This window comes from Triturus cristatus, chromosome 2_2 (genome assembly GCF_964204655.1).
Source record: "Triturus cristatus chromosome 2_2, aTriCri1.1, whole genome shotgun sequence".
In the NCBI taxonomy this organism is placed as follows: Eukaryota; Metazoa; Chordata; class Amphibia; order Caudata; family Salamandridae; genus Triturus; species Triturus cristatus.
The window spans coordinates 92,142,009-92,165,577 of NC_140582.1; the positions used below are offsets into that span (position 1 = coordinate 92,142,009).

General features: G+C 44.1%; 1 protein-coding gene across 1 annotated transcript in view; it reads right to left on the bottom strand.

The window, feature by feature from the left end:
* The window catches only part of LOC146861928 (glyoxylate reductase/hydroxypyruvate reductase-like), a 92,406-nt gene that overhangs the window by 11,290 nt on the left and 57,547 nt on the right, over window positions 1–23,569 (bottom strand). The window contains exons 6-8 of the mRNA XM_085641096.1: window positions 22,037–22,141; window positions 15,846–15,981; window positions 6,369–6,499 (exon numbers count right to left, since the gene is read on the bottom strand). Of these exons, the coding sequence (XP_085497222.1) occupies window positions 6,369–6,499; window positions 15,846–15,981; window positions 22,037–22,141 (372 nt within the window). The remainder of the gene's footprint in view (window positions 1–6,368; window positions 6,500–15,845; window positions 15,982–22,036; window positions 22,142–23,569) is intronic.

Below are 23,569 nucleotides of genomic sequence, written 5' to 3' on the forward strand. Positions count from 1 at the left end.
CAAAAATGACTTACCCTCAGTTCGTTTCCCACTTCCAGTTAACGGTCAGTGTCTTTTTACAAAGGTGACTTTTAAAATCTCTGTACAATGTCAGCTCCTGGGTAGCCACAGCGTCAGAATACGTAAGCGAAGCTGCGTAAACGGGGGCCACTCGTCTTTTACGTCCTTGAGTCTCCAGTTTTGTAAAAGTGGCCTTGCTCAATATCATTTTGTCTTCCCTAAAGGTTACAAATGAGGTCACGGATACATGCAGCCGCCCGGTTATAAAAGTGTTGTATCCGTTTTCCATCCTGAAGTCAAGCAGTCACCGTTCTGGAATATGTGGGACATACGGTCCCAAATACAATGTAGTCTCATCATGTGCTTTAAAAGACGCTCACCTATCTTGACCACACTCATAGGTGTTTTAGTTACCTTTGGTACTGGGGTAAACAGGCGTCAAGTTTAGTCAACCTCTAGTGCTACTCCCATTAACAATTCCATATATGTGCTTTGCTCATCCATCCAACCATTTCACTATTAACTGTGACTGCGCGGCCCCAGTAGTAGAACTCCATGTATGGTAATTTCATGCTCTTCTCTATTAGCACAATTTCCCAGGAATCCCTTTGCCTGGCTGATCGTCAGGGCAACACTATAGAATATATTTGGGTATCTAGGCCATCATTAATAACATGGCTGTGCTGCGTTCATAAGGCTTTATGAATACTTCAGAAATTTCTTGTAAATTACTTTCAGCTTGTGTGCTATGTACCTGCTATATTTCTGAAGGACATATGTGCAGCTACGTTCTAGAACAGCAGTTTCCCCATTTTGCCCCCCTTCCAGTGAAACATATTTCTAAATATTCTGTGGTAAAATATTTACGTTTCACTGATGAGGGAAGAACTATGTTTCTCCTGAATCAGTCTTTCAGTGGAGGAGCACCACTCAGCAAGCCCTGCTCTAGAAATCTCACTAGACCCCTTTTTTCAGGACAATACAGGAAAATGTTAGGTATCCCGTAAGAATCCGTTTGTGGCATGTAGTGCTGTAGATTCACATGCTGTGCATACTCCAGCCATATGGTGTTGGACTTGGACGTGTACCAGTTATTTTTCTTCGAAGACGTCTTTTTGAGTCACGAGGTACAGTGACTTCACTTATTGCTGGTATGTGAATCTACAGCACTCATACCATGAACAGATGCTTATTCGGCAAGTAACGTTTTCTGTTTGTGGCTTGTGTAGCCGTAGATACACATGCTGTGCATAGATTGTAAAGCAGTCCTTCCAGAAGCAGTAGCTAGCCTGAGGCTGTTGTAGAAGACTGGAAAAGTATGCTAAAGACAGCCTGAGCAACGTTCGCTTGCTGGCGAGCTAAAACATCCACAGAGTAATGTTTCGTAAATGTCTGGGGGGTAAACCATGTAGCTGCCTTGCAGATGTCAGCTATAAGGATATTACCCAGGAAAGCCATAGAAGCTCCTTTTTTGCAAGTTGAGTGGGGTCTGCGTGGGACAGGCAAATGTCTTTTGGCTTTAGCATAACAGGTTGGTATGCATTTGACCGTCCAGCATGCTATACCTACCTTAGAGAGAGCACGCCATTTTTGTGGTTGGGAGATAGACGAAAAGTTGTTGTGTCTTACAGAAGGGCTTTGTCCTGTCAATGCAATACATAAAGCACTCTTGACACCCAATGTGTGAAGAACTTGTTCTGCCACGGATTGTGGAGATGAGAAAAACATTCAGAGTTTTATGGTTTGTTAGAGGTGAAAGGTAGAAACCACCTTAGGCAGGAATTTGGGGTTGGTCTTGATGACACTATTTTGGTGTACTTGGAAAAAAGGTTCTTCCAGGGTGGGAGCCTGTGTCTCACTAACACACCTAAGAGTAGGGATGGCTACAAGGAAAGCCACCTTCCAGGAAGGAAACTGTAGGGACAAGAGTGAGGAGGTTCAAAAGGAGGGCCCATTAGTCTAGTGAGAACAATGTTGAGGTTCCATACAGAAGCGGGTGACACCCTTGGTAGAATAATCCTTTTTGAGTTCTTCCAGAAAGGCTTTGATAGCAGGCAGCCTAAAAGCTAAGTATTCTCTCTGTTTTCGAGATAAGCACCAACAGCAGTTAAGTGAATTCTGATAGAAGTCTAAACAAGGCCTGACTTCTGCAAATGAAGCAGGTAACAAAATGTCCTGGACTGTTGCTTTGAGATGATCAATGTGGGTAGGAAGACAGTACTGTACAAACAGTTTCGACTTGGCCCTGGTTGTATGCCTGCGTGATTCTTTAAGACTGTTCATGCATTCTGCAGGGAGACCGAGATACCCAAATTCTAGGACTAGAGGAGCCAAATTGCAAGATTGAGCTGTTTGGGATTAGGATGCATAAATTTGCCTTAGTTTTGGGAGAGAAGATCCGGCTTGTTGGGCAGCTTTTTGTGAGGCACTAGGGAAATGTCTGGAAGGGTTGTGAACCAGGGCGTTCTGGCCCATGCTGAGGCTACCAAGAGGAGAGTGAGTGATGTTTGCCAAAGCTTACAAACCAAGAATGGAAGAAGTGGCAGAAGCGGAAATGCATAGGCACATATACCGGACCAGTTCATCCACAAGGCATTGACCATGGATTGTGGGTGTGGGAGTCTGGAGGCAAAGTTTAGGCATTTTGTGTTTCTGGCTATGGCAAATAGGTCTAGGCAGGGGAACCCCCAACGATGGAAGTAAGGGACTCGGGGGCAGGGGTTGGGGGTGGGGGTATCCATGACCTAGGCATCCCAGGGATCCCCCCCACACCCTCCTCCCTTGATCAAATAGAACCCGGAGGTGAATGTGGCAAAGGGTCCACAGGTAGCAGTCCAGTGGCTAGAGTAGTAGTGGTAGTCGCAAGAGTAGTAGTGGTAGTAGTAGTAGTGTAGTAAGAGTAAGAGTAGTAGTAGTAGTAGTAAGAATAGTGAGTAGTAGCATTAAGAGTAAGAGTAGTAGTAGTAGTAAGGTAGTAGTATTAGTAAGAGGAAGAGGGAGCAGGAGGAAGGAGGAGGAGGAAGGAGGGCTCGTCATGGCCTCTATGCTTCTTGGGTGTCAGCTCCGATGGCGGATTTAAGGCCTATTCGAAGGTCAATTTCCTCTTGTAGGGGGAACACAGCCTCCTTAGGTTTATCTGGAGGCTTGGCTAGGATCCAACTGGTGCAAAGCTGGATGTGAATGCGCCGCTGCCTAGCGTTGAAATCATCTAGAAGGCGCTGGCTCACCCGCTAGTCGAGATCGTCTGAAGCCACGGAGAAGGCAGCATTGGACCCTGGTCTTTTCAGAGGTGAAGGTTTTCAATGGCTTGCTGGCGCTGAGCTGGTTTTTGGTTCCGAGCTCTTCGAATCCAATGGAGTTCTCAAGGACATATTTGATACCGGAGCAGAGGCACTGGTCAAGGAATCGAGGAGGACTTGGGCGCTGAAATTTGGGTGGGCATTGTGGTCAAACTCCTCCAATCAGTTCTGACCATGGGCTTGTGGCAGGGATGGACCAAAGGCCTCATGAGTGGCCTGCGAGCTTGAAGCTCTAGCTTCCACGGAATGAGAGTGGTCTTGGGAAGTGGTCTGTGGAGTTTAGTACTCACTGCGACCATTTTAGATTGTGGGTGCTGTGTCGGCGAGGGCTCCTCCATCTCGACTTTGGAGCCGTAACTCTCTGCAGACAACAGCTCCTCTATCTCGGCGCTGGAGGCCTCCCGCAGTTGGCCACACACAGTGTGTCCGAAGAGTTTGGGAGTATTGCCCTGTTGACGGTGCTCCTTTAAAGCTAAGGCAAAACGACAGGCTTGGCTTGCTGTATTGTTCCGAAAGGCAAGACACGCTGCACAAGAGCCCTGCTGGAGTTTTGGGTGATAAACAGAGGTTACAGATTTGGAGAAGGTCTGCTCTCTGATATTTTGAGCGGCACTTCGGACAGAAGCGAAATGGAGCCCTTTCCATCACTGTGACATTCTCGTATGTCAAGGTGATGGAGGCCCGAAGGGGCCAGCCCTGAATGGGGCGAAGTTGTCCAACTGTGGAGCCAAGTCATAGGGGGTACACAACAGGGAAATCAACGAGTAAGCACAATTGTAGTTTGTTTCGACGAGGACCAGATATGGCGAGAACAATATGCGGCGCCATCTTGTCTTCTAATTCACTCTGTTTTCTTCTTCATCTGTTCTTTATGCGAGGAGATGTCAACTTTGGCTCAAATGCATCTAAACCTTCCTTTGATGGCTTAATTGTGCTATCCACAAGGCTACCCAGTGATGCAATCAATAGAGATTTGATGGGGTTCATTAGGGCTAGTCTTTCGACAAAACTTCAGTTATTTACCATTCACTATCTTAATTTCTTGGTTTTCTTTCTAAGGGTCTTATCTATATGAACGGCATCTTCTACAGTTAACAGATCACAATTTTCCAAGCCCATACTCTTGTGTGAGAGAATTCTGTCTTGCAGAGATTTTACAGAGCTCTTCCATAACACAAAATTTATTTGACACTAACACCGGGCAATCACACTGAAATCCAAACAATCTTAGATTGATAAAAGATCCTTCTTCTTACTGGCCTATGATAAATTAAAATAGATCACCGCAGAGAACCCTACTACATTTTCTTACATTTAATCCAGAATTAGTGTGACACAAAGGTCTCAATAAAGTCTAAGCCCTCCAAAAAGCGATCAACGAATGCTCGTGACATCTTAGTCCATTCAATCCGTCTCAATCTGACTTTTTCCAACTGGAGACACATCACCGGCCTTCCCATCGCATCTATAACCCTGGAATAATGTTGTCTTACAATTAAAGACTCTTCAACATGCCTGGCTTTCTTAACCATATTCAGTAGAGAGTTGTACCAAGGACAAAGAAACAGACTTTCTGGCTGCTATGCGTACCAGATTGCCTGGCTAATGGAGGAAGCCGGAGTCTCAGATTACGCCTTCACCTGCTTTACATTTCCCCCCCACACTACAGTAGATTTTAGCACCTCTGACTACAACTACCCTTCTCTGACTTTTAAGTCCCAAGCATCTGGTGCCTTTAAGCTTCTGCCTCCCACCTCTGAAGATCATTTCATCGTATAATCTTTACTACCAATTCCACACAGACCTATTCTTCATCAGCTAGCAAAATCAATATGGGAACACAAAAAAAAGAAATTCTGGGCATCATCGAAACAGAAATGGCGAATAGTTTGCAGAAGCACAATGGTTACGTCTGTGGCTCAATGTTAAAAGAGCAACCAATCTTATTTCAACCCATCAAAAACTCAGCTTAGGCCTGTCATTCCTCTCCAGCACCAGAATCACAGCTCTGGAGTCACCGTTGGCTTATAAATCCTCAGTGCACAGAATGGTTTATAGTCAGCGTAGCCCACTATTAACATTGCCCACTCCATCGTATCTGTGCAGAGCATTCCTGATTGTAGAGGGATCCACCATTAACTCTGCATTGAACTTGCATCACAGTGGCGTGCCACAACAGCACATCTTATGGATTTCAGGGGCTTTAGACCACTGTAGTCAAACTGTTGAACCAACAAGAAGCCTGGAATTCAGTTCCACTGACCTGGAAAGGTCTAAAACTGATGCATGCCAATGCCAGAATCACCTTTAAGGACACTTGCCTTACTACAAAGGGCCCACCAACGTTATTGTACTAATACAGCACTTCATCTTTGGATGCACCATGGGCATTTTGACCAACACCTATTTCAGATACCAAGAACAACCTTCATCTTGAAGGGAAGGCACATATTTCTCAGTTCAGATACTCCAGATATGGAATAAAGGTCCCACAGACCATCCACAGAACACCAGCTACTTCACTTTCAGATAAAAAGTGCATCAACGCCTAAAAACAGGACGTGCAGTGAGTTATTTTGGTAGCAGAGCAATGTACATGTTGTAGTACATGCAAGACATCCTATAGAAAATAATTCATCAAAAACATCTAATTGCAAAGACTTCTGGAGATTCAGGGTACTGCACTTATATCTCGAAAACAAATGGTCTGACTGATTCTTATAGCAGATTAAGGTTGTCACAAGAAGCACCCACAAAGAACTGTCGAGCCTTCCCGCAGCTCCATGTATTCTGTGTGTTTATTTGGTTTCCACTTCCTTCTGAAGAGCCATCTACACTCTTGCTCTTCAGAACCATCTGTCAGGCCTCAAAGCCTATAGAGGTAGGAGCCCTCAGAGTGGGTCAAAAGGGGAGAAAACATTCCGATGCACTTCATGCAGTAAAAGAGGAAATAGTGGATGCAGTAAAACTTTACACAACGAATTGTAATTCTCTTCTACACCTAAATAAAACTTTTTTTTTAATACTAGACAACACACTTGAGTTAAAGTTTAAAATGCCTTTAATTACCACAATTCTTCAAGGAGAGGAGTGGATGATCAACTGGAAGTGGTTCTGGAACAGTGACATCCAGTCCAGCAGCTGCTATCTGGCCACTAGACAAAGCCTTGTACAAGTCATCCTGGTTTACTACGGATCCTCTGAAATAGAAAAAATAAAAATACTGTCCAAGTTAAACATTTACTTGGTGCTCAATCGTTAAATAGGAGCGTACAATGTTTTACACCATGAAAGCCGCGAGTAATGCTGGGTATCCTGACAAGTTTCAATTTGGTGTTAGGAACTTGAGGACAAGAAAGCCATTATTATGGCAAGATTTCCAGGACACAAATCAGTTTATTGCCCAACTTCTAAGGCCAAAAGAGTTGTACTTGCCACTACATGCGCACTATTGATCTCTCGTTCTCAAAGGCACTTGAATCTAAATAGGTTTTCTAGTGTTCACTTAACAGATGTTGTGTTCACTGATATGGGTTTTAAATCGCGCTACCATACCTAAATGGGGACATTTTCCCTGGTGGTGCGTTTACACAAGTATGGTGACCAGGCCCTACCTTACGACAACACAGAGCACCTGCGACTCAGTCAGGTGAGTAATGCAAGAAGTGAGGGGTGCTTGGGTCTGGTGTACGGGACTTTGATTGGGGTGAACATCAGCAGGGGTGTTGTGGTGTAGGACTGAAGTGCAAGACAGGTTACAGGAGCCTGATTGAGGAAGCAGCTGTTGATCAGGGAAGACCAGAGTTGCTGGACCTCAGCCCTGGCCTGACAGCGGGTGTTGGGAGAGTGGAGGGGGTAACTAGACACTAAAAAGGGCAACTTCACCAGAGCACAGAGGTGTCCACGTCTCAAGTGTGAAGGATACATGAAGGTGATGTAGCACCTCATTAATGGGAAGGAGGTCTGCTCGGGTCTTATTGCCATTTGCGAGTTAGTCACTCTGTGGCCATCAAGATGTATTAGGGAATGTGTGTTAATACAAATCAAAGTACAGTACTCAGCGTGCGCCTTTAATCGCCACGGTTTGCTGTTGTATAACAGAACAAAGAAGGAAGCACAAATGCGTATTTGGATTGTGGCATTTGATTTGAGGCAGTTGATGGTGTGCACTCTGGCATCAAATATATGCGGGTTGCGACACCATATCTTATATAGTTCCTCCGAATGTTTTTTGAAAGGTCCTTTTTTACAAAGCGTGCTCAGTGGTATCGTGCCCAGCCCAACGTGCACGTGTTTAACTGAACTCCAACAATTGGGACAACTTTCTGCCCCTGTCCACTGGCACAGCAAATTGCATTTGCGATACATTTTAATTTTTTCTTCATCGCCTATTCACTTTCTTTTCCATTACACATTGCACGTTGGGCTGGGCACGATACCACTGAGCACGCTTTGTAAAAAAGGACCTTTCAAAAAACATTCGGAGGAACTATATAAGATATGGTGTCGCAACCCGCATATATTTGATGTTCAAGAGAGACGGCCCTATCGGGTTAGCACCCACACAGAAAAGTGCATATTCAAGAAATGGATTGGCAACTACGTGATTCATCTTCATGCAAGGCAGAACATCCCAATTTACTTAGCATGTTTATTTTTGGTGTCAGAAGAAAAGGAAAATGTTTTTGTTGTTTTAAAATGAACTTCTTATAGAATGCATGTTGCATACAATTGGAAATGGTTTTTAACGATGACCACAGCAGCACTGAAATGTCATAAAGATGTTAAACGCACTCAGTATTTGACAAAGTTTTTAAGTAAATGCATTATGGGAGTTGCAGTGTTTCATGTAAGCTCAGGAGTTAAAAAGCGGCGCAGGTAATAATTACGTGGAGATTAAGGGACAGGCTGCTAGATGGGAGGGGCGGAAGGTGTTTAAAAACAGCTGGGTGAAAGGGAAAAGGAGAATTTTTCTGGTGAAGGAGAGCGGAGGATGTTTGTTTGCTAGCAGGTACGTGATGAAGTCAGCAAAAGCAGTGGGGTGGAGTAACGTAGAATTGGGGCAAAAAGAACTTGGTAGCATGTAGAAAGGAATAGTAGAGCCAAAAGGAAATAGAATAATTGGGAAAATTGAATGTTTGAGGGAAGGGTGATGTTGAAGGGGTGTGATAAACGCACAAAGAGAAGTGTGGAGAGGGATGTTTTGACGAGGGGAGTTGAAAGGGAAGGCATCGTTTGGAGAAAGTCGATGGGGAAGGATGAGATTGTAGGTTTTAGCAGTGGGGGAGAAAATATAGTAATTATTCATCGTGAGGCACTAAGTTTTACATGCTAATGGGAAAGTGTAGAGACCGAGCTTGAATAAAAGCACCGAGGGGGTGATGACGTTAAGTAATGTCAACAAAACAGTTAAATGCAAAGAATAGCTGAGTTCGATAAGAGAAGTGAAATTGTAAAAATGTGACGTTTATGTATATATTGGTGGTATGGAATTTTAATCATCGACCAATTGTTATTTACAGTTTCCCCTGACGAAGGGCCTTTTTAGGCCCGAAATGCATTGGGTTGGAATAAACTGCTATTGATGAATTTGGCTTACGTCGTGTTCTTGATGAGAGGTTCGGATGGCCCAGCAGGAGCATTAGAAACCTGGGAAATTGCCTTAATACCTTGCATGTTGATTGGACAGTTTCTTAGAGTGGTGAAATAATGGAGTGAATAATAATGGAAAAGAAAGTGAATAAGCGATGAAGAAAAAATTAAAATGTATCGCAAATGCAATTTGCTGTGCCAGTGGACAGGGGCAGAAAGTTGTCCCAATTGTTGGGGTGCACTCTGGCATCCCTCAGCCCAAAGCAAGTATAATGAACTCACACTTGTTAGCCTTCCGCTACAGGTCAGTTTCAGATAGCCACACAGTTAGCCACCCAATGGGGGAAGGGCGTAAAGATGGAGAGAAATGGATGAGGAAGCTGCCCAAGATGGGCTACTCAGTCTGATTTAACAAGTCTGAATTAACATAACTGAGTGTTTTGTTCCTCCTAGGCTCCCAGTCACAGTATGCCATCTCTACAACCGGTTTAGCTAAGATTCTTTATATGGAACCAAGTGCACAAAATAGGTTTATCCGATGTCTTCACTTCAACTAACAACAAGCACAGACAAAGTCAATAGGTCTGGGTTTAATGTCATTGTGCATTCCATGTTAGCCCAATAAGGCAAGACGCTCGAGAAGGAGCCAGCGAAGGACATAAAGGTTTTAGTTGTAAAGTAGCCTATCATGCAGTTTAATGCAAGCACTGGACCTGAGAAGTATAAATACACCCATACAGCCAATAGCATAGAGATGAATGCTCCCGATGGGTGGAACTAAGATATGATTGACAAAGTCCCCAGCTAATATAATAAAAAGAGGCTGGTGGAAGAAAGCCAATGACTGAAAGAGACAGCCTAAAGTCCACTTTATGTAGATTGTTAGCAATTGGTCGGTTTCACAGGTGAGCTGTCAAAATCCAGACTTAAAAGGCAGTTAAAGAATGGAGTTATTTTCCAAGGTAATATATTGTAAACTCTTCATATATTTTCTAAAGACGCAATATTATCTGAAATACTGAACTGATTCACACAAGGGACGAACATACGAACACATTTCCATTGCACTCACAAGGAGAAACATGCTTCAGTTGACCATCTTCCAGATGTGCTTTCTGTAGAACGCTAGTAGGACAGGTTATTTGTGCAAATGGTTTTGCATTAACCCATTCTGTATAGGTTCTGTTGTGGAAGAACAGCAATTCTGTTCAGCTGGGTAAAAATGTCAATTGTACTGAAATTTAGCATTAAATCTGACTGCAAGACATTTCTATCAACATGCACTATCTCGTACATTTATTGGTGGCAAAATAAAAAAAGAAAATCAAATTGATGTTTGAACATATGTTCTTTCTACTGACATTTCCAGCACCTAAATTGAATACAGGCAGGACCAAACATTTAATACTGTCAGTCCCAAATTATTTGGAATGGAGGAAAAACCATGCAACACACACACCACTATTACACGCTCAGCCATTATTCAAGTGTGAGGGTGCCAGAATTAGCCTAGCAGCGGATTTTGAAAACGTCTTAAAACAAGTTAAGCTGTAGTTTCAGTTATTACCATTTTAATGGTGATTTTTTTTTTATTGTGGTATTAACCAGTGGCAGAGAAATTGCATGCGGGTGTGATGGTTTTACCTTTAGCAGTAACCAGTTGAAGCAGATTTTAAAATGTTCACCGGCATTTGCACCTTCTGCAAATTACAATACAGTAATAACCCTTGCACTATTTCTAAGATACTGCCCATTCCATAAGTAGACCTCATTAGTGCAAACATCGAAAATATGGTCTCCGAACAGTAAGCCTTATAATAGCTGTGCAGGTAAAAAAAAAATGTTTAAAGCAACGCAATTTGCAATAAGAAAAGAAGGGTGATGGGGACAAAGAACAAGTTACTTTATTTGGTAACACCTTTTAAGGTAAAGGCTCTCTTACCACAGGTTCCTCACCATGTGAATTTCCCCAGGTGCCAGACTGGATCCATAAACATTTGTAGCAATCACCTCGCGTGTCGTCAGGTGATGTCATGCAGCGCCTCATTGGATCCATATATATCGGGCCCCCGATAGATGTGCCACCACTGCAGGCTGATGTCAGTTTCTTCCTGATCTCTGTATGTGCCATTGCACGTAGAGCCATCAAAATCAGATAGTGCGGTGTGCCGATAATTAGATTGGCATCTTATTAATGAACCAAATTAGTCCATTTCACAGAAAGAGGATGAAATATGTAATTAGATACAGACTCTCCCAGAAAAGGCGTTACCAAAGGTAAAGTAATTTGTTCTCCTGATAGAGATATCTAACTGCTAGTTCCTCACCTTATGAATAGATACCAAAGCAGTACACCTCAGGTGATGGGTCTGTGGAATGGCTCAGACCAGGAAACCCCACAGGACAAAATGCCCATCCCTCCCGGACCTGGCTATTGAGGCAGTAATGCTTTGTGAGCGTTGGCAGGGATGCCCACATAACAGCCTGACAAATGTCCTTGACTGGCACACTGCATGCCAGTGCAGTGGTAGAAGCCGTCACTCTGGAGGAGTGAGCTCGCAAACCTTCTGGGGGGTGCTTTTTGGCTAGTCCATAGCAGATCTTAATATATATATCATGGTCCATCTGGAGATTTTACTCTATCCCACTCCTTTTTTCTTCTTAGCCCCAGAGAAAGTTGGTAATTCGATCAGTACTCTTTGGTATGATCAACATATAAGCTAAGAGCTCTATTCGGATCAAAGCAATGAAGCTGTTCTTCCTTGGAGGGGTGAGATGGTGGGTAGAAAGCCAGCAAGGTGACGAATTGCCCTATGTGGAAGAGCGTGACTGCCTTGGAGAGGAATACTGCTTTTGTGTGGAGGACTAATTTGTTCAGAATGAAAGAGGTAAATGGTGGTGCAACAAACAAAAGCTTGGAGCTCGCTCACTCATTTGTCCAGCCAAAGTTATGGTGATGAGAAACACCGTCTTGATGTTAAGTAGCTAAAGCGAACAATAGTGCATGGGTTCATAGGGTGTCCAAATCAAGAAGGTAAGAACTAGGTTTAGGTCCCACTGAGGCATTACAAAGGGTACTGGCAGGTACATGTGGACAACACCCTTCACAAAAAAAAAAATCACATTAGGTGACTTGAAGGATGCCTGATCAGGTAAACGTAATAAGGCTGAAAGGGAACATTTAGCTGTTGCCATAGTAAGGCCTTATTGGGATAAAGACAAACAAAACAGGAGAACATCTGACAGTTGTGCATGCATGGGTTGAACATCTTAGGAGACACACCAGGCATCCAACTTCTACCAGGGTCCTACATAAACAGATCTGTTTAATGGACACCTGGCTGCCAAGATGACACCAACCACTTCGGGAGAGAGATTAAAATCCATTAATTTCTGCCATTCAAGCTGCATACATGGGTTGTGCAGAAGTGAGTGTAAGACTGCTGCTGTGACAGGAGGTCCCCCCAAAGGGCAGCCGGATTGGAGGACATGTGCTCCTTACAAGACGTTCCGGGTACCACATTCTCCTTATCCAGTCCGGGACCACTAGGATGACTTGGTCCTGGTCTTTCTTGATCTTTTTCAGTACACCTTGTAGGGGTAGGGGTAGAAAGACATACAGAAGTCCTGACCCCCAGTCCAGATGGAAGGCATCTTTGAGGCAGAGCTGCCTTGGGAACTTCAACGTACAAATGTTTTGACACTGCGCGTTTTCTACAGTGGCAAATAGATCCAGCCAGAATTCTCCCCATTGCTGGAAGATGCCCTGTGCCCCCTCCGAGTGAAACTGCCATTCGTGATGCGCTAGGCAATGTCGGCTACGTTTGTCTGCCCTGGTATTTAAATATCCTGCCATGTGCTGGACAATGAGGGAGATGCCATGAGAGTTCAGCCACTTCCAGCGGTGCAGCGCGTCTTGGTACAGGACACATAACCCCACTCCACACTATCTGTTGTAATGCTACATGGAGGTCATGTTGTCCATGAGAACTGTTTCCTATTGATGGTCACAAGGAACACCTACAGTGCCAAACGAAACGCTCGTAACTCCAGCAAGTTGATGAGGAGGCACGCTTCCGCTGGGCAAAAGAGCCCCCTGACCTTCTCTCCCAAGATGACCTCCATACTGAGCAACGATGCATCCGTGACAAATGTTAGTTCTGGGTTGGGTAAGGGAAGAGGTCTGCTGCTAGTCCAATTGAGGTTGAACAGCCACCAATGCAAGACTTTCTTACTCTCCTTCGACACATACATGGACTCTGGCAAGTCCACCTAGTGCTTAGCCTACTGAGACTTCAGATCTCACTGCAGAGTCTGCATGTGCCTCTTGAAGGGGTCCAGAAGCAGGAGGCCAAGAGGCTAAGAAGCCTAAGAGCCGGTCTTAGGGAGACCCAGGTTAAGGGTTGAAGCATCCTGGACACCTTGAGGCAGAGGAATGGCTCAGAAGAACATAATGTCCAGGACGGCACCACTGTGAGAAAGCCTTTGTGAAGGAGTCAAGTGTGACTTTGGCACATTGATAGAAAACCCAATGATATCAGCAGTGCAGCCGTCAACCCGAGGTGGTTTACAACTGTTTAAGGCAAGAGCACCTTCAATAGTCAGTCACCAAGGTTTTGGAAGACTGGTATTCCCAACCTCCGCAGGTGGGCTGTAACCACCACCAACACCTTTATGAACACCGAGGGGTGCTGGTGAGGCCAACGGAGAGCGCGGGGATTTGAAAATGCTACCTGAAACCACAGGTAACATGGGGACTGTAGGATAGGAATTAACAAATGTGTGTCCTACAAGACCAATGCTACCATCCAGTAACCTGGGTCCAGGGCAGGCAGAACTGGAGCCAAAGTGAGCATCTTGGACTTATCATTCCGAAGAAAGAAGTTCCAAGTGGAAGATCAAGGATAGGGTGGAGGCCTCTATTTTTTTTTTCACCACCAGGAAATAATGGGATTAACAGCAAGTCTCTAACTCCGGTGCCAGCACCCTTTCTATAGCTCCTTTGGCCAAGAGAATCTGAATGCCTTCTTGAAGTATGGACAAGTGGCCCTCTGGGAGGTTCTGAGGTATGGGTTGCATGTTTGGAGGATAGGGCAGGAAGGGTAAGGAGTATCCGTGTTGCACAATTTGAAGTACCCATAGATGTGAGGTGAGACTCCCTTATCTGGGGAGGAAAATGAAGACGCAACGTACTACTGGTAATCGTATGCCGCAGTGGTCTTGCAGCAGCTGTATATGGGGGGGCCTGGACTGCTGTCGGCCTGCTTCCTGGCCTCTACTCCAAAATAATTGGAAGGCCTGTTGGTGCTGAGCACGTATTGATGCTGCAACTGGAGGTTGTTGAGGGAATGTCAGAGCAGGCTGAAATAGGCCCAGAGTGCAGGTGGTAATCTTGCTTTCTTTAAATTTCCCTAAGGTTGAGTTAGCTTTTGCTACAAAAAATTTCAAGCCACAAAAGGAAATGTCCAAGAGGGACTGCTGCACTTCCGATGAAAGCCTGCAGAGCGAATTTAGACGTGGCGTGTCTAAGCACCACGCTAGACTCGAATGTTCTACCCAAACAGTCTATCGTGTCCAGAACTCAGCTAATGGTATACTTTGCTATTTCTTGACCATCTAAGATTAGGCGTTGTAGGGTCAGTTTATTCTCTTCTGGGAAAGCTGGCAATACGTCAGCCACCCTACTCCATAATGTGTGTGGGTACCTTCCCAACAGGCATGTGATATGGTTCTGGCTCAATCTCCTAAAACAACTGATCTCATCAGTTATGATTAGCAACAGAATGTACACCATAACTCATAGCTTTCATGTTGATAACACCACTTTGCCAGTGGCACAGGAACAAAAGACAGACTATCTAAAAAAAATCATGGTGGGTGGCATGAGTTATGCCGTTCGTTGTGTGCACTGCTTACCATAAATAGAATATTTCAATAGTTTTGCACTTTTAAGCCAGAACCATAACTTAATTTTAATTTTTTTTAGTGTGTCTGTGTCTCTCTCTCTCGCTCTCCATTTTCTGGAAAGCAAATTATAGTTTATTTTGCTTGTAACATCAAGAGAAAAGACAACTTTAGAGGTCAGAGTGGAATGATTGTGTTGTGCCCCAGCAGGAATTAAAACATGGTCAGCTGCCTATCTGCCACACCAACTATAGAGGTAAGAAACATAATAAGGTTTTGAAGACCCAGGGAAGAGATTAAAAGAAATTCAACTGTAATCAATGACTGGGAAATTAGGGGAGCAAAGCAACATCTCTGGTCCTCACACTACATGCTCAACTTTCCCAAATAGGCCATTCCCACACAAACCTCTGAATACTCACTCTTTAGACACATCACATGATTGGAGCAAATCTATGGTCCACAAGCCCCATAATATGCCCATCCCCCAAGCAATATGCTCCACCCACATTAACGTATTTCTCTCTCATAGAACCATGCGCTCCATACCGATATAACACCTCTGCTACACTAGCAAACTTAAATATACAAACAATGATGAATGGAATGCTTGAATTAATCCTGGGTTCCTTGTGTTCCATTTCAGGGAGGACTGGGCTTGGCAGTTCAGGCTGGACTGTACCTTTCAGAGCAGGGTAAAGACTGATTTGCATATAGTTGAGTCCAAACTGAGGTGGCATGGTAAGCAAAATAACTATGGACTGAGATGCGACCCGAGAAATTACCAGGGTCTACAATTCAAGCATGCCATCCATCACTTTTTGTATACGCTAGCATACTTAGGCACCTAAACAACCCGCTGGGACATGATCTTGCCCTCCAGCACCAAAGGCAACTTCCCACACATCACACCCTCAACCCCATACCTCCCCAGCCACCCTTGCAAACTGCGTCCTACAATTGTGTGCAAAAAAGGCAACAGAAATAGAATCCTACACGAGTAGTTCTTGTGTGTTATTCAAATCTTTGTATCATAACATTTTATATTACCTGCTTGTATTAACAAATACTGCTGTTTTCTTCATTCTTTCGAAAAAATCCTTGTTACACATTCCTTGGGTTTCGGGTGTTAAAGAGCAAGAAACAACAACAAAGTCCGATTCCTCAGCAAGCTTTTCTAGAGACACTGAAATGAAACAGGCATCAAAGCACATTGGACTTTTTGGAAATCATGAACGATTATTTCTTCAGTATTCCAAATAATTAGACATATTTTAGTAAAATGGTAATCTATTACTGTAAGGAAATGCCTATTTTTGCACAATCATTGCCAAGGTTCTGGAGTGATGCTGCTGGTTTTTCGACTCAGAGTGCCCTGAAGCCTGCCAACCAGATGTCAGTGCCAACATTCTAACCTATTACAAAATGTCAGTTGAATTGGCTACCCTCATTTGGCATAAGCTGACTGACTTACAAGTCCCTACTATATAGTACCAAGTGTACTTAGGACATGTACAATACAGTGTCCAACCAGGGGTGCAGTACTGATTGTGCCACCCTGTGTGTGACTAAGAACAAAATGGCTGCCAGCCTGCCACTGCAGCCTGGAAGAACAAGTTCAACTTTGCCATTTAAACCATTTGTAAAGCCCGCACTTCCCTTAACAATATATGGAAGTCTTCCCTAAGGAAGGCCTATCGAGCCCTAAGGCAGGGAGCTGAATATTATTAATTAGGGCATGTATTTTAATATAGCCTAACAGCAAAACTTCCAAATTTGTCGTTTTTGGTGTGGAAAAGTTGGTAGCCCCATTGGCCAATACAGAGTAACTGGGTGACCTCTCAAGACGACTAACTTCTGATTCGGTCTACTAAAGTAAAGTACTTCAATGTATCAAATTAATTGTGTCATTATACCAGACTTGATGTCCAAGTCTAATTTAATGCCACTTTTAAGGAAAGGCAACTTACAGAAACTTGCCACACTGTTGCACAGCTTATCTGGTGGCCTTTCACAGTTAATGGCCATCAGACATCCTTCTGTCCTCCTGGGGAGTAGTGGGAACGATTCCCAGGCTCAGGAACAACAGAGGACTGCCCCAGAGGGAAATGTTACCTCTCCCTTGTAGGAAGTCAAACAGGGTCTAGGCCCAAAATGGGAGCTTCTATGGGGGAAAACAACTTTGGTAGGCAAATGGCGATCACACTCATGTAGAACTGCCTCTTTGTTCAGGAATACAGGCTGGCGGCTGGAACAGAGAGGGGAGACTAGTTGCCTAACCGTTTTGTCCGTGGGCATGTAGCCTACAGGTAGCCACACCTCTAGGGTGGGCTACCAAGCTCCTAACATCCAAGGAAAGGCTCAGACATCTTGAGAGCGGGCAGAATAGTGCACTCTGGGATTGCTACATGCCACACCTAGCCGAAAGTTATCTTGGGGGCGGGAGGGATCCTGGTAACCTACTGGCCGCATCATCTCCCCCAGGGAACTTTCATGGCATAAAGATTACATCTCGGCTGGAGAAAGGACCAAAGAAGGACTGACCTGGTGACTCCTAGACCTGGCAAGAGAGGCTGCACCAACCGATGGACTGCAGCTACTGCTCCTTGGGCTAGAAAAACGAGGACTGTGCCTGTGGTGCCTGGCTCGAGAAAAGGTTGCTCCTGAGCCCCAGACCGAAGTAGTAACTCCAAGGGTCAGTTTGTTGACCCCCCCTGTTTCGGTACCAGGGCACTAAAAGCTGAAATAGCCTGTTCTGGACACTTAGTAGCCACTGGCAAGGAATCGCTGCTGATAGCCGATGTGCTGCCAGGAAGACCTCCAACCCGGACTTAAAAGTTGCACCCATGTCTGCTGGACTCAGAAGAGATGCCAGAGTGGATTGGTCACTAAAGACGGATACTGTCTCCTCATCAAAGAAGTTTACTGGACCTGCTGTGTATGGTAATCGGTAGCCTAGCCATAGCTGGACTTCTTGTGGGTCAAATAGAACGAGGGACTCCAACCCCTCTGGCCAAAGTCGGCCCACCTTACCTTTGGACCAAGGAATAACCCCAGGAAGGTCCCAGTCGACCGCACAGCACCCAGAGTTTCCTCAGCTTCCTGCATCCCCAGCATCAGGACCACTCCCTTGAAGTCTATCACAGTTTTGATGTGAAGTGAGGAACTAAACCTGAGACTGCTTTAGTGGCCAGGTAACTGTTCAGCTACTTCTTATTGCGCCCCCCACACCCCTTTGACCTTCTCCCCATCAGAAATGGTCGCCCAACTCGGGCTGGAGTAGCCAAACACAACTCTTTCAAACTTTTCAAAAGTACCTGAACTTTACTGAAGAACATCTCCCTTCTCCTGGATCACAGAGACTGTGGCCATATTTTGGACTGATACAGACCACAACGACTGTATGAATATAACAAGAATACTAACAAGACACCTTGCCTTGAGAAAGCCCTTGGCCTGCCCGCAGTACGGGCGAAACACGTGCCGGCTGTTCTCTGGATACCTGCATCTCTGGCATGAAATAAATACAGCATATGGTGCTTTAAAAAGTACATCAAATTTTAGGTTTCCTACCCCAGTTACCACTGCATGTATATATCAGGCACAAACCTGTCTCAAGCCCAAAACATTCACTATTACCAATGCTTGTTTGCACTTTGGACAAAAAAGCTAAGATTTACGTTGTACTTGAAAATCTATATTTCCAGAATCCTTCAGTAAATTTTGCTTATCTTGATGTCTAAAAATGTATTAAAATATAATCTATTTTTTTAATTTGGGGATTACAGAAGTAGAATAGGGTTTGGGATGAGTCAGAGAGTGGAGGCAGAGGATATATTGAGAGAGGTACAGGGTGAGAAATAGGGTAGTGCATTGGAGAGAGTAGTAGAATGAGGTTTGCATAGCTGCCAAGGTTTCAGATTGCTTATGTGTGACATTTTCACAATTTCAGTGTAATTATGAGTGACATTCACTGACTATGAATTACACTTTCTCGTGAGCAAAAAGTCAAGCAATGAAGACAAGGGAACATATTAATATCAGATATTACACCCATTTGAACAACAAGGAACTCTAAGAAGATCTTTAAACTGCTGCAAAGCAACAGAAATGGAAGTGCACTAACCAACATGACACACAGAGAATCTGTCCAAGTCCTCCACGTGGGTCCCGACTGTAACCAAACTGAACCAGGTGTGAGAGGCCCCAGCATGCAGATCTCATCTGCTTTATCATGCCAATACATTATGATAATTACTAGTCACGCCAGCCTGACTCGGCCTCGCGGAGTCAGAGCGCGACTGGAGCACCGGGAAATCCTCAGGAGACCGAGAGGCTGCACAGCCACTAAAAGTATTGACAGAAAGCCTCCTTCCGACATAGGGTACAGTGATGCCAAAAATGCAAGGAGCCTCGCGAGCACACCCACGCATGTCTGTTTTTACAATGAAATGTTGTACCACGGTCAAATAACATGCTTTGTGTGGTAGCGAATGGGCAGCAACTATGCAAGTTCTCCTTAAATGCACAAGACAGGCCTGATAGGCATTGAACTCAACTACAATGAGCAAACAGACTGCAGCGACTGCAGAGCTCAGCTGTAACTTACAAAGCACGGCAGCACAGAATAATCACGACGCGCTCGAAAAAGTACATTTTATTAGGAAGGAGATACCAGTGAGACTCCACTTATTTTGGTGTCTCTATTACTGCGAGTGTCAATTCGAAACGGGCCAGTGGACACGCGGCTGCGACGACTTCTCCCACGAGTAGCGACCTCAGCAAAGGGCATTCATGATGAAGATGCACTAGACTGCAGTTGCTGAGGCACCACCATTCCGACGGCAGCTGCAGTCCCGGTGGGGTCGGGTCCACTACCAACAATAAATACTGTGCATTACATTATGATTCACGACACAACATCGCGGTGCGAGCAGCGGCGGGCTGCGCTGCCACTGCCAACCTTTATTGGTCATGATTAAACTGTATGCCGTCCCTCGCGCCGCTACAACCGGGCAAGTCTAAAAGTCTGTGTGACACGCTCTTCACTGTGTCTCCTGGCCATCTCGGCACTAACCATTGACCAGTGACTTTCGTGACATCAGTGAATCAGTATCTGAAAGCTACGCCGGACAGTGTTGGGTGAATCATGTATGTTACATTTGTGTAGCTAGAGCTGAGCCAGCCCCGAAGCCTGCCGGGGAGCAGTGCAGACCGCACGCTGCCAGCTTTGCTAAGTTGAGCTAATTATGAGCGCTCCAGCTTGACAGCCGTGGAGGCGCTATCATGTGTGACTTTGCATTTCAGTGTGGTGATGCAGACCACCACACTGAAATGCGTTAGTCTAACTCCTTATGCATGGTACTTGGCAGGGCTGGGATGAGAAAGAGAGTGGAGGAAGAAGATGTACTGAGAGAGGTATAGGGTGAGTTATAGGGTAGTGAATTGGAGATACTTAATTAGGAGTAAAGTAATAAATATAAAGATACATAACTACACATGAATAAGGAAGGTAATATATCTAGATTTAAGATGTATTTAATAAACTCAGACTTTCAAGTGTTGCTGTACTTTAAGCTGTTGCCTTATGCTTTATTTCCTTGTATGGCATCCTTGTATAGTATATCAAGACTATCTGACCTTCTTTATCTGTTCATTTAGTTCGTTATTTTCACTATTTCAATTGCTAGTTTGTTTGTTTTCAGCTTTTCACGCAGACTTCTGCCGGCGCAGGCCGAGGCCAAGTTTCTTTCACCCCTTCTGCCTGCACTTACCTGCTGCTACTTAATGGCGGCTGCAGCAGGGTCTCATCCCAAGCACTGAAATTGAATTTTCTCCTCCTGCTCTTTAATCTTGAGTGGAATGCATCATTTTGTAACACCAGCCCAATATTTTAGTTCCTTGTGTCCTCAGCTCTCTGGCGGAGGGGCGGCTGGCATTCCCAGTCCCCATTTTAGGTTAGTTTTCTGTTATGTTAACTTATGCTTTTATTTCCTTGTATAGCATTTCAAAGCCGCCTGCCCTCTAATCTGTTTATGTTTCTTATTATTTTAGCCATTTCAGTTGCCAGTTTGTTAACATGTCTTTTCCGCTTCCTAAAGAGCAGAGGCAGGGTTCTTCGATCGCTTCCTGCCTGCACTTACTTGTGCAACTAAGTGGATGCCAAAGTGCAGACACACCCCTGGCCCACCAGAGGAAGATCCAAGGCAAGCTCTCTGGGGCACTCTGTGCATCTCTAGGCCCTGCCAGTCTGCATTTCTGACCCCAGAGGGGGTAAGTATGAAACTTCGGAGACCCCGCAAACAGTAAAGATGTCCGTTTCTGCTCACTGAAATGCTTCTCCTCCAGTAGGGTGCTAGGGTCAGCCTTGCTGGAAATCTTTAACAAGCATTTGCAATGCAATAGGCCTCGCATTTGCTAGAGCTTAAGCTATTGGCATTGTAAATGGCAAAGCCTTTTATTTATCGGTTTTAATAATTAACACATAAATAAAAGGCATTCTCATTTACAATGCCTATAGCTCAAACTCTTGTAAATGCGAGCTCTATTGCATTTCATAGAAGCAGCCGTCATTGTCCCGGGCTGCTTGGAAAGTGAAAGTGCACATGACATGCTGAATATTGCAGGAACACATGTCGTGCCTGCAGTAGGAGAAACTCATTAAAGAAAATAGTGCTGATAGGCTAAATAAGATGCGCCGTGTGACAACTGAAGTGAAAGGGCTAGTCCTCATGGGAGGTTACAGATGAAGACCATTCGGTACTAAGGAGGGGCTAACAAGCCTATTAACGAATCAGAAGCCAGCATTTACGAAGGACAATTGCACAAGCCAACGACAAATATGGGTGGAGAGTGGGTGGGTTTCAAGTCCATACTCTAATACAGCATGCCTCGACCTCAAAATTGCATTTTTCTCTCAGCTTCTCATATTAATCAGCCCTCTTCAAAGCGAAGAGCGTATTTATTTCCCGTTCAGTGGTTAAAACTCTTTCTTAATTCATGTTCTAATCACTAATGAACCTCTAAAACTGAGCCAAATTTGGCATTGCAGGGTTTTACAGTATTCCAGAAAATGAGTACAAAAAGTGTAGCTTCATTTTTGGAACCCAATTTGTAAAAATGTGCACCATTTGGTATGCTGTCCACCGACTCTTACCCTTCCATTTTCTTGTTTATAAATCTTACAAAAATCTCAACAAATGTGGGATGCTGCCTCCCAATTGGGAAAATAAAATTGTTACCAAATTCAGCTTGAAGCTCCTCTGCGCTCTCAGGTCTGGGTTGACGTCCAGTATACAAAAACTTCTTTACACCAAAGGGTTTTAGACGACGGCCAATAGCCTGCCCTAAAAAGAGAAATACATTAGAAATGGAAATCCCACAGTTCTCTGCTAGGTAATATGACCAGTGTGTGGCTGCTGTGAAAGAGGGTATGCAATGGTTTGGCTAATGTAAGCTTGAGCTCTCTGGTGGTAAACATACCATGTTAATATAATACTTTGAGTTGGTGCAGGGGAAAACGAGATCAGATCAACATAAGTAATAGATTGGCATTACATACACGTGTGCAAGCTTTTGGGATCTCACTGGATCTTAATCCAGACAGAATTAACTAAATAAGCCAATAAAAACACCTGTTTAAAATAGACCTTTTTCGACGTCAAAGTAACCACCAAATTTAGGAAAAGATTTTTTTAGAATGTTGTAAATCTGCACTTGCAGGTATGGGACATGGGAAGGTGTAGATTTAAAACTTAAGGACTTTGCAAGTGTTTGCTGAAGTTTGACTGGAAACCTGCGAAAGTGACATCGACCCACGCATACTCCTGTAAAATGTTGATTTCACCTTCGTATGATTAGATATAACCATGTTTGTTTGCTAATGCGAAAAAAAGACTGCACTCACTAAATCACCCCCTCGACACCTCCACAAATTTTATGGGATGTTCTTCTCACTCCACTGACCCATAGAAGGCATTTCCTCCTCCCTTTCATCGAAGAAAACCTCTGACCCATTTCAGTATGAGAAGGGGTAATGTATATAAATATTAACAAATGTGTATGTTTGCGAGCATGCCTTAATGTATATGGAAAGTTCTATAAAGCCCACTCTCTACATACCCTCATGTCTGCTAGTAGATTTCCACACACACATATATATGTTCTCCGTTCATAACATACCGATTATTATGAGGACCGGCCATTGACTGTAATGAAATGTATAATTACTATTCTAACTCCACGCGAGCTCTGATAGTAGGGAAGGTCATAAAGCGGACTTAGGCAAATTTAACTACGCTTTTAGTTTTTTGATACACTCGCTCGAAAGTACCTAAACACACTACTGCAACCAGTCCTCACAACGCACCGGTCCTCACAAACACAGTGTTAATCAGGTTCTGACAAGGTTAACCCACGATGTGATGACCGAGTCGGTCCCCATAGTGGGGGTTATACATGCCCACACACACGTTTAGGATTGCATGCACTCCTAAAAAAGGGCCTTTTAAGAAAGCATGGCTGAAAAAAACTTTAATTCATTAAAAAAAAAGGAAATGTTTGGTATAAATGAAGGCAAAGAGTCCAGATAGGCAGCGTCATTTTAAGACATGAATTTGCCAATTAATGCTAACCATATTTGTATAAAAAAAGAAGAAACCCATTAGTCCTAGGAAATTTGGACAATCATAAGTTAAACAGCAATGGTGTCCTCAGAATCATTCATAATTTCATCAACTTATTTATATTGAAGCATATGGGCAATAATCTTATAC